The following is an 11,508-nucleotide window of genomic DNA, read 5'->3' as shown; positions in this document are numbered from 1 at the left end:
GTGTGTGTGCACACCCATGTCCCTGCACCAGAAGCAAGAGGGTTCAGGCTGCAGGTTTAGGGACATGTGGGCAGGGATCTGTGATTTGCCTGTGGGTATGTGTGGGAGCGAAAAAAGAGTGGGTGAGAACATTCGAGCAAGACCCGCCCCCTCCCTCCCCGTCTTGCAGTTTCCAGGCATGCAGCAAACTGCATTGGTAATACATGTACAGGATCTGTGCCATGATGGGAAGAGGAAAGAGAGCCACGAGTGTCAATTTGTTTTCTCCGCTCCCTGTTGAACAGAACTCAATTGGGGGGGGGGGGGGAAGAAAAGTTACTGAAAATAAAAAGATACATTGAATTTTACTTAATTAGGATCAATACAACGATCCCCAATATACCTTATACATGGCACAGTCAAAGTCTCAAGTTTCAGTATAAAAAAAATAATGGTAACATTTGCTGGCAAAAGTCTGCGAAGGCACTTCATTGATAAATGATCTCAGTATGGCCCTTCCTCCCAATCACATCGGAGAGGGGAGCACACACATCTTGTATTTTCTAGTTTCCATGCGGTTTGGGTTCCGTTCAGGGCAGGAACGTTTGTGAGAACGGATTTATTGGGAACAGTGTAAAGGGAACAGGGGATATATTTCTTTCATTTTCCTTTTCTTTTGAAAAAAAAAAAAAAGTAGTAATTTATTTGTATTTTTTTTTTTCTGTTAGAACCTATATGCTGTCTTCTCCAGGACTTCGAGGTAATCCGGCTTGGTTTGAAGTTTGGCCCTTAACTCGAGGTAATCATTTTTGGGGGTTTGGTGGTCTGTGAAGCCCTTTCCAGCCGAGAAGAGAAGGGTTTCTTTCAGCCTGGCATCCTGCTGTAAGTCTGGGTATTGTATGCCAGGGGCGTGGACGTGCAGTTCCTTTAACTTGGGCACGGTGCCATAGAGACAGTCCACGAACCCCACTGTGCAGGGCGCGGGCTGCGGCCTCTCTCGGTCTAGGAGCAGACTGCCACCCCCACAGCCTCCCCCGGGGGGGAACAGCACCACCCCACCATTCTTCTCGTGGTGGCGGAACCCAGCCAAGTCTGCCCCAGTTCCTGCACCTACCCCTGCCACCCCCCCGACTGCTGGGTGGTGGGGGTGCGGGTGGGGGTGATTCCCCGTCACTATGGTGTTGAGCTGGGAGCTGGACACGGCCAGGGCCCACTCCTTCTCCTTCTCCAGCAAGGTCCGGTAGTTGCTGTGGTTCTCCTTGGGGGGCTCGCCAAACTGCTCACTTCCCAGGAGCGCCTCACCCATGGCGGGGGGCGGCTGTGTCCCGGGACCCCCGCGTTCCACACCCCCTGCCTCCTGCCCTGAGGACACGGCCGCTTCCTCCTCCTCGCGAGGCTTGTAGATGGGGTTGTTGCACATCTGGGTCACCGGGTGGGGGATGTACTCATACACGTGGCCCCCAGGAGGGGCCTTCTCTGGGGAGGAGAGAGTGGGTCGGCCACCGCCTCCGCCCCCGCTTCCCCCGCCCCCACCGTCCTCAAAAAGCCGGTGGCATTGCATCTGGATTCCTGTAAGGTCCACACCTTCCTGCCTCTTGCTTCGAAAGGGCAGCTTCTTCCGGCGCCGGCGGAGCACATAGGCAAAGAGGCCCGCAGCCACGAAGACTGCGGAGAAAAACAGGACCAGCAGGCTGAGGATCAACACAGAAAGTGGCACCGGGCCCCCCGGGGGAGAGAACTCATAGGGCGATGCACTTGTGGGCCCCCCCGGAAGGTGAGGATCCTCAGGCTGGGCCGGGGATGCTCCCGCTGGTGCTGTGTGCATCATCTCTGGACAGAGCACTTCCAGCTCGATGGTGCGCACGTCCCGGTGGGTGAGGTTCTCGGGGCTCCTGCACAGCACATCTCCCACGACACTGACTGAGCTGATGGTTTCGATCCACTGTTTGAAGGGGACCAGGTCACAGGTACAGTCCCAAGGATTCTCATTGAGGTCTATCTGGACGATGGCATTCAAGTGTTCTAGAACACCAGCCACAGGAAGGTAGAGGAAGTAGTTTTTCCTCAAGTTGAGCCGTGCCAGGGATGTGCCCGCAAAGGCATCTGTGGGCAGAGTCCTCAACAAGTTATTGTTGAGGAATAGCAGCTTCAAGTTGGGCATGAGGCTGAAGGCTGCAGGCTGGATCTCCCGGATGACGTTGAACTCGAAGTACAAGTAGTGCAAACTCTGTAGGCCTCGGAACATGCCTGGTGTCAGTTTCTCGATATCATTGCCATTGAGAAAGAGGCTCTTTAAGTTGGGCAGGTTGATGAAGGCCCCATCTTGGACATAAGAAATACGATTGTTCCCGAGATGCAAGAGATCCAATGAAGAGAAATTCCAAAAATCGGAACGGTATATTTTCTGAATCAGATTGCTACTCAAGTAGAGTTTCTTGGCATTCAGCGGCCTTGGAAGAAGTTCAGAAATATTATTAAATCCCCGCTCTTTGCAGTTGACAGTCAAGCCAAGGTCATTGATGTGCAAATTACAGGTGCACCCAGTAGGGCATATAATGGGAATGGGTGGTCTGGTCTGGTATGGAGCAATGGGAGGTTGGTTTGGCCCAGGATAGAAAGCTTGGGATGTGGAGGGCGGCCTTGGTGTTCGGGGCTGTTTAGTGGGCTTGGGCTGCTTGTGTGAGGACTTGTATTCAACTGAGGAAGCAGTAAAATGGACAGAGGACAACATCGAGGAAGGTTTTGTTGGCCATGCGTGCTCCTTGTTTGATGACAAGTGGGGAAGCCCCAGACTGGCCTCCACCTCAGAGTCGGACAGCAAGGGACAGAGTTCTGTCTTCCGGATTTCTCGCAGGTCCTTCCCATGGAAATGGAAAGGGGTCTCACAGGTGATGTCTCCCACCAGGGCAGTGTAAGGAATGCGCTCCAGCCAGCTCTTCAGTTGCACGATCTCACACGTACAGTTCCAGGGATTTTCTTCCAGCTGGAGCTCCATCAGGCTTCTGCCAATGTGGTCGAGCATCCCTCGATAAAAAAGGACCTTCAGCCTGTTTCCGCGCAGGTCCAAATGTGTTAAGGAGACAGCCTTGAATAAATTGGTTGGAAGCATGGGGATGAGATTATCATTTAAAATCAGAACTCTCAGTTTGCTTAGGTTTCGAAATGCACCACTCTCAATACGTTTAATTACGTTGTAATCTGCTTGCAGATATTCGAGGCTCTCCAAGCCAAGGAAAGTGTCATTTCTGAAGACGTCTAGTTTGTTCTCATGTAGATACAGCCTCTTTAAAATCTTAAGACCATTGAAAGCTCCTGTTTGAATGTCCTGCAAGGCATTGTTTCCAAGGTTAATGGACACAGCGTTATTCAAATGAAGAAAACTGTTGGTGTACAATTTCCTCATTGAATTCCTCTGCAGATATAGTTTAAAAGGTCTGGACCAGAACTCGGTAATCTGGCTGATATTTGTAAATCCTTTGCTGTCACAATGTATATGAAAGAGGCTTTCTTTGACTTCACAGTAGCATGGATCAAAACAGGGCTCATCTATTTCCTCTGAGTCCTCTATCAGGGGAATCGGGGTAGTCCATCCCAGAGCAATTGTGCTTAGAAGAATAATCCACAGCATCTTCCCTCTGTGAAGCATCTCAGCTATGGAAGGTTTCATCATTCGTGGTTGATTATAAAACTGCAACAGAAATAAAGATGCAGATTTTTAGCTGTTAGTCATATGCACTATTCTAATTGACTCCTACATTGGGGCTTTTTAAGAGTGAAGTCAAAATCTTAGCAGTTGTTGAACTGACACTCAAAAGGATCTATCAACATGCCTACTTTGCCCTATATTTTAAACTTAAGAAACAGAGATATTGTATCATGTGAGGACATTATCCAGCCATACCTGGTAAAGGGCATGTCAAACGAATAAAAGAAGCCTTCGTTGTAAGCCTTCATTATAAGCTTATAGCAAGTAAGGGAATTGGTAAGTGATGCATTTAAATATAGGCAGATTCAGTAATAATGGCAATAATTTGGCCATTACACCGGCTTGCCTGTTAAAACTCACGTTGGCATCAGAGGTGCCCATTATAGATCTGATTGGAACTCGGATGAGAATAAAAAAAAGTTCTTTAAATTATAGTTTTCTACTCATGAAAAGACATGCTATTGAAGAGTGTGAGAAAGTATGAGCTCATTGCCCCCCATCTGATTGAAACTCTGATGGGAAAAAATGTTCTCTAAATTATAGGTTTCTTCTCATGAAAATACATGATTAAAATAAAAGTTATTAGATTAAAGACTATGATAAAGTATGAGCTCATTGCCCAACTATCCGATGTTGGGATGTATAAAATGATTGATATCTGAGAAAAATGTAAGATTTCTCCTAAGAAACTCTCACATCATGCTTATCGTGTCTGCTCATAACACACTGTACCTCCACTCCCTTTGCCCAAACACCGATTATTGATGTGTCCTCTAATTAAATATTTTCTATATATGTGCATCATTTGACTAAACCTTTCAGCGGTGATTATCCTTTCTAAAGAACAAGTGCATGCACTTGTCAGAGCTAAAGAGAATGACAGTGAAAGGGTGCTGGACCTGGGAGTGTCTGTATTAACAGCTCATCTGTGCCTTCATGATCAACTCAAGAACCCTGTCAAAAGCTGGAACTGGAACGGCAGGTGGCTGTTTAGAGTAGTTACAGGCAAGAAAGGGGGAAACCTTGACACATACCTGCTGATAAATGACCCATCACATGAGATACATTTCAAGGAAACATGTCATTCTTTTTTAATCCGAAGATACAAATACAGTGCACTGTGCTAATAATAAATACAGAGCGCCCCCCCCCCATGGCATTTCCCCCCTTGCCTAATGTCATCAGTATATGAAAATGCATACATACATAAATTATAATACTGCAGCTTTATTACATTGCCCTTTAAGAGTCACTGAACAGTCCATCGAAATTGAAGGGTTGTTTTTAATCAATAAAAATAAACTGGAGGTTTTTTCACATATATTTTCTCTCCACACTTGGATACATGCATTAAGGAAATAATGTATAGGGGAGTGAAAAGAATAAACCTTCACAGTCAACTTGCACAGTATGTACACAGCTGTAAGGAGAGGAGAGCCAGTGAGAAAGCCAAGAGGAATCTGCCTCAGGCATTCAATACTCAATTTTTAGAAACAATTAAATGAAAAAGAGGGGGGTGGAGAGAGAAGGCAGATGAGACCACATTGCAGTATCAGTTAGTCTCCCTTATAAAATATTAAAATCTACTTAAGTTCTTTCTTCCCCATTTTTTATTTAAAATGTTTTATTTTATTTTTGAGGTTTCTGAGATTTAGGTAAACAAGACTTCAGATATCTTTGACTTACCTATTTTGCAGGATATATATATATATATATATATATATATATATATATAATAAGCTTTGGACATTGCAGGGGGCATTGGGGGGAGAAAGAAAGGCTTGAGTTTAAGGATTCTCTCCCTCTCCCTCTCCCTCCCTTCCTTCCTTTTGCTGAAGCTGAAGCAAAGGGGTATAGATGGGGTGGGGGATAGACTAAGATAAAAAAAATAAAAAAGGCAAAGGCAGCCAGCTGGAGACGTGCTGGGAATGCAATGGGCCTTTCAATGGGCTCCTTTTGGATGCAGAACTGCCACTTGGCACACTCAGTGGAGGAGGGAGGAGAAGGGGCTGCTGCAGGCTTCCAGCCTCGCTGTTGCTGCTGCTGCCGCTGCGGAGGCTGCTTTCTCTGGGTACCAGCAGCTCATCACGGAATTGGGCACTGGGAGGAAGGCAGGGAGGAAGGCAGGCTCAGTCACAGTGCTGAACCTCAGACTTCTCTCTCTTTGGCTTCCCCCCACCCCCCAATCCCCCCAATATGTGTTGATGTGCTGTAACCCTGGAACCAGCTTTCCATGGCTTTCCACGTCACGAGAAAGGAGCTCCAAGAGGAAGGGGAATGCACTTCACATGGGGTCAGGCATTAGCACTAGGAAGCCCAGACTAGAGTGTGTGTGTGTGTGTGTGTGCGTGTGTGTGTGTGTGTGTAAGCAGGGAGAACATAAGTGGAGGGATCAAGATAAATTGTCAACATAAGAAACAGAAGGAAGAAGAACCAACCTACCAGGAAACATTCCTTTGGTGGGAAAGGTGGAGATGCTAGGGGGGAGGGCTGTAGACATTTTTTCTTTCTTTTTCTTTTCTTAACTCTCAAGGAAACTATCGCCTGAGTGGTTCGCTCCTCCAGTTCCCAAAGCTCCTTTCTCTGGTGGAGACAGGTTCAAAACTATGACTACCTTTCAGAATTATCCTTCTCACAGCACAGACACTTCTCTGCAAAGAGAGGGATAAAGGAAAATCCAGGTCTCCGAAACAGAAGAGCTGAATCTAGCTAATTCTGCTTGGGTGTCCCGAATGCGAGCTCAGGCACGCGAGCGACTTGGACAGAGTTTATCCTGCATTTTGCTTCGATCTCTTTGCACCAGGAATCCTTCTGTTGTGCTGCAGCTCAAAGCCTCTGATTGCCCCTGGATTCAACAGCCATGTGTTTCCTTCTACCTTTTTACTAACAGAGAGAAACCCGTGTTCTGGAGGGAGACAAAGAACACTTGGGTAACAAGGACACATTTCACTTGCTTCCACTGGGGAAGACCTGGCAGGGATGGGGGGGTGGGGGTGGGGGGAGTAGTATGCCTATTTGGTCCAACTATTTTGGGAAAGTGGATGGTAGAGAGTTATGAGGTGGGGATGATGACACTCAAACGGACCTGCAGTATTGAGGGGCTACCAGATTAAAGTGCACAGGAACCCTGTATGAGGAATTTTTTAAAGCTCAACTGACAGTTCTACAGTCCTCTCTGCTGGGGAACAAAATGCCTCTTCGTGGAGAAACTGGATAGGGGCAAGTGTGCAGCAAGCAAGTCCACTTAGCTAGTGGAAACTGTGCATCCATCATGGATGCACACCTCCTACCCCCCCCCCCCTCACCAATACACACACACCAATCCTGTCACCAACTCAGGGGGAAGGGAGGGACTCTGGTGGCTAAAACCCCCAACTGGATGACTGAACCTCAATTGCCCAAGGGCTCAAAGTTAGGCAGCAGAGGTGGCTTTCCCTTAAAGTTCTTTTTACAAAACCAAATTTTAAAGAAAACCAGTGCATGTGTCAATGTCTTACATCCTAAAATATATATGTAAATCCCCCAAGTCAACAGCATGTCCCTTTGATGTCAGTCATAGTCCATTTGCCTGATACTTTGCATTTAAAAATGCCAAGTACCCATTGCTCCACAGTAGCTAAGATTGGAAGCAGCGATCAGAGACCAAGTAAGCAGGTGGGCAGGATTCTGTAATATACCACGTCCTTAATATTCCAGACCCACCCTATTTCTCAGAGAGCTCTCAGGCCAACCCCAACAGCCTGAGCTCAGAACCAGAGCAATCCCATCTCCATCACCAGCTGCCAACCTCCCCCTCCCACGCGCGCGGGCGCACACAGACACACACACACACACACACACACACACACACACACACACACCACCTTTTGTACCCAATGTGCAGAGGCGGTGACTGTTTCAAGGATGTTAAGGCAACCCATGATGCTATGGAATCGATGGATAACCGGGAGACTCCCATAAGCATCCCGGAGATAGTAAAGGGCCCTCTGCAATCATTTTATCTTGAACTATATACAACCCCCCATGTTCTTGATTTGGGCCCCGTCCTAGAGGACATTTCACCCATGTCCTTTCTTTGATCTCAGTATAGCGTGTCTGGGCGATAGGAAGAGCTCCAAAAGTTGGGATGAAGGGGCGGGGGGACGACGGATCTCTGGGTTCGTCCGCTTCCTGCTGGGAGCGCCCGGCATCATTTGTCCACGGGGAGGACAAGAAGCCCTTTCTCCCCAATGGACCCGTTTCCTCCCGCTCCCTCCCCTTTGCCTGGTCCCCGAGCCCACTCCTTTCCACACATGCAAAATTAACTATTCCAATATGGAAGCAAAACTATCTCCCCTAGAACATAATTAAAATGCTGCATCATTCATTTTCTGAGGAGCTCTGAGCCTTCTACAGATCCGTTTCTCATCTGCGGTCGCCAGGCGAAAGACACAATGGGTCTGTTTAGAAATGGAAAATGATTAAAAGCCCAAGCCTTTCCCTTCTCTCTCTTGCCACCAGAGCGAGCGATCCACTGGGGGAGGGGCGCTTCGCTCCTTCACCTGCCCTATTTGATGGAGTTACTCACGATTTTCTCCTCCAGAAAGGGGGTCCGAGGTTCTGTGGGTCTCCAGGACCTCTCCTCCTACCGTCGTCCTTACAACTAAACGATCCACTTCCAAAAAGGCAACAAACCCCTAGCACCTGTGAGCGTACCGAAGCCACCGCGGCCAAACTCTCCGTGTGCTCTACCGAGCACATCCCACATCCAAGAAAGACTGGTTTCAATTAGGCAAAGTAGGGAAGGATGGCGGCCGGTACCTATCAGTGCAGAGCGCTCCCGCTCTCCGCGGTTCGCCGGGCTCCCGGGGACTTGCCCGCGGGAGCCGCAAACTCTCTGGAAGGCTGAATTGTATCCATCGTGCCGGAGCCTTGCAGCCTCTCCTCCTCCGGCCACCAACTTTCAGAGAGGCCACCGAATCACGCTGGTAATCCTAAGTGTTGCCACCTCGGAGACTTGCAGGGAAATGGTCGCTGCATACCAATGGGAGAGCGGGGCGCTCACCTAGCGCGGCGAGGCCAGCGGCGGGGAGCTCGCGACCACGGCTCTACACGCCCTGGGCGGGCGGCGGGCGGGCGGCGGGCGGGCGGAGTGAGTGTCCCAGAACTGGGGGTTCCTTTGAAATGGGAAATCTCGGAGCCCTCGATTCGGTGGTGAGCTTCGCGGTCCCGGAGAGCCCTGGCTTGGTGTGTGGGTCTCTCTCTTTCCTGCTTCCTGAAAGGTTGTCACTCCCGGCGCAATCCCTGCCCGAGGCCTCCCTGCATCGGAGACGGGACTAGCCCTCGCCTTCCCCGGGTGTCTTTGCTCTGGGTTCTTTGGGTACGTGGGAGTGGGGTTGGGTGGCGTGTAGAGGAGCGAAGAGGGTGGGAGGGGCAGGAAGGATGCAGGAAGGGGGCGACCAGATCCCAGATCCCAGCATTGGCCAGACGGCGAAGGGGGTGGGGGGTGGGGAGGAAGGAGAGAGAAAGAGGATACAAATACCACAGTATGGCTGTACACACACATTCCACTTGGAATTGGGGGACCTCGGGCAAAGCACGAAGGTGCGGCGATACTGTTGGCAGACAGCGAGCCCCCTGACAGCTCGCCATGCAAACACCCTCACTTCTCCAGCCGGGGCGGGGGGAGGGGGGGGCGGGGAGGGCGGAGAAGGGGACCGCGGAACGTTTCAGGCCAAGGAGACGCTCGCGCCGGCAGCATCTTTGAAGACTGACCTGCTTTAAAAGTGCCACTTTAATGGCCTAGGAAATCACTAAAATCGGATGACACGTTACTTACCGACGTCTGCGCCCAAACTGGGGAGCGCCGGGTCGGGGGTTAGGAAGCAATATGCCAAACGCCAGCCTGGAACCCGAATGCAAATCCATCAGCCGCCCCCAAATCGCGCACGGAGGGAGAGGCGCTGGGGAGCCCCCAGATCAGCCCATCACCGGAGCCTCCGCCAGCTTGTCCCCCGCCCCCCCTCACTCGCACCCCCGGCCCCTCCTCCGCGCCAACTGTGTAAATCAGTCGCCGCAGTCCTCTCGCCGCGTATCGCAGGCAAATCCCTGCTTAGGAAGCAAGGAAGCAAGTGATTCTCTCTCTCTCTCTCTCTCTCTCTCTCTCTCTCTCTCTCTCTCTCTCTCCTCGGTCACAAGCTGGCAGCTCTACAAAGAGAAACCCTGTAAATTGAATGACAGGAAGTCAGCATTCTGTATCTGTGGATTGATTTTAACTTTATTTGCAAAGGAGAGATGGCTGTTGGGAACATTACAGCCCAGGCCCGAGGAGGGGCGGGCGGGGGCATCAGATTAAGAGCATGTGAGCGGTATGGGTGAGCAGCATCGCTGACCGCCCCTAGAAGCGGGTTCCAAGTCATTTGCAGTGGCCCCCCACTTCCATGACACATGGGTGACAGTTTGAAAGTACACATGTTTCCTCCTCTGTTTACACTTGCTAAGAGAGAGGAAAAGAAAACTGGTATGAGGGGAGGTGTACCGGGCATTTGCTGGAGAGATGCTGGAAAATTAAGTAAAGGCGCTGGAACAATTATTGCACCTACGTGAGAAAGTATTATTACAACATCATATACCCAGTGGAGGCGACCATTACCCCCACTGCAGTCATCCTAACGCAGTCATTTAACGCTCCATTCAATCTGCAGTGTAAACCAACGCAGTTCTTTTTAATAGATCCCTTTCATCAGCGACTGGGTTGGAGAAAAGGCCGTCTCCCACTAACTCCCCAAACTGAATAGGAGGTAGTCTGGGGAATCATCTCTGGATCTCTTGCTGTTCCTTCCTGAAGTGAATGCAATAAATTGCCCAAGACAAGCGGAGTTGTGTAGTTATTGTAACTGTAGACATAAAATGAACTCGACCTTATTTTAAAAAGCTTTCAAAGGAACTCTAACTCAGCTCTTGCAAAGGAACAGTGCTCTCTGCTAATTTATATATGAAAACCTTTGAGGAACAGGCCTGGTGGTATGATTTTAGCACTTATTTAATAGATTTCCTATATACCATGTTATACTATATTGCTACTCGATGTTATATACATAAAATGCCACAAGTCTAGTGGCCATATTATCTTTATTAAAAGGAGAGGAAAGGTTAGGACTGGTCATTTAAAACCAAGGGACTGTGGAATTTGGGGGAATGTGTATGTGTGTGTGTGTGTGTGTGTGTGTGTGTGTGTGTACCAAATTCAGTATGGCAGCTATGTTGTTATGCCTAAAGTTTGAGTACTGTATAGAGTTTAGATTGCTTTTTTATAAAATAACATGTTTATTTTGTTTCCATTTTTTTTATTCCAAAATATTCAGTGTTCTTTAAGATTATTTAGATTAACAAGGTATCTACAGGGACCAAGAAAGTTATAAAAGCACTGTGATATCAAAACCTATTTTTTTAAAATACAGCTTTTACAATCTAGTGGCATGAACTCCAAACCTCGCTTCGGTATTTTCTTGTGAATAAATGCCTCCATGTGAATTTTACATAGATGAAGACATGTATATGAAAAGGACGCTTTGTCTTGGGTCTGCAAGTTGCGTTTTAAAGAGGTGTATCCAGGAAAGGTTGCAAAAGAGACCCATTCCTATAACAAATCAGTCTGATTTAGGGGAACCAAACTACATCAGTGGGCTGATGAGTCATGGGGATGTTTCTGGCCTTTTCAGGTAGTTGCTTCATTGGAGGAGAATCACTCCCGAGTATGCCATATTCTGTGTGGGCAAGTGTGAAAGCATACACATGCCCCTGAACCTCGAGGCTAGAGACTATTAGAGCCACCCTGAAAGAAA

At 48.6% G+C, this 11,508-nt stretch overlaps 1 protein-coding gene across 3 annotated transcripts; it reads right to left on the bottom strand.

Moving 5' to 3' along the window:
• Positions 1-679: 679 nt before the first annotated feature.
• On the bottom strand, positions 680-9,679 carry SLITRK3 (SLIT and NTRK like family member 3). Of its 3 annotated transcripts, none has more exons than XM_080652985.1 (2): positions 9,504-9,679; positions 680-3,667 (listed from the first exon to the last, which is right to left on the bottom strand). In XM_080652985.1, the coding sequence occupies exon 2, from the start codon at positions 3,647-3,649 to the stop codon at positions 704-706; it is 2,946 nt and encodes a 981-aa protein (XP_080509111.1). In that variant the 5' UTR covers positions 3,650-3,667; positions 9,504-9,679; the 3' UTR covers positions 680-703. The 3 variants fall into 3 exon arrangements, with proteins under 3 accessions (XP_080509111.1, XP_080509110.1, XP_080509109.1); XM_080652984.1 differs by lacking the exon at positions 9,504-9,679 and adding an exon at positions 8,253-9,042; XM_080652983.1 differs by lacking the exon at positions 9,504-9,679 and adding an exon at positions 8,486-9,040.
• Between the last annotated feature and the right edge of the window lie 1,829 nt (positions 9,680-11,508).

The sequence above is a fragment of the Plecotus auritus genome (genome assembly GCF_963455305.1).
Source record: "Plecotus auritus genome assembly, chromosome: 2".
In the NCBI taxonomy this organism is placed as follows: Eukaryota; Metazoa; Chordata; class Mammalia; order Chiroptera; family Vespertilionidae; genus Plecotus; species Plecotus auritus.
Note: the sequence above shows the minus strand (reverse complement) of the source record. Positions and strands in the feature narration are given on the sequence as shown.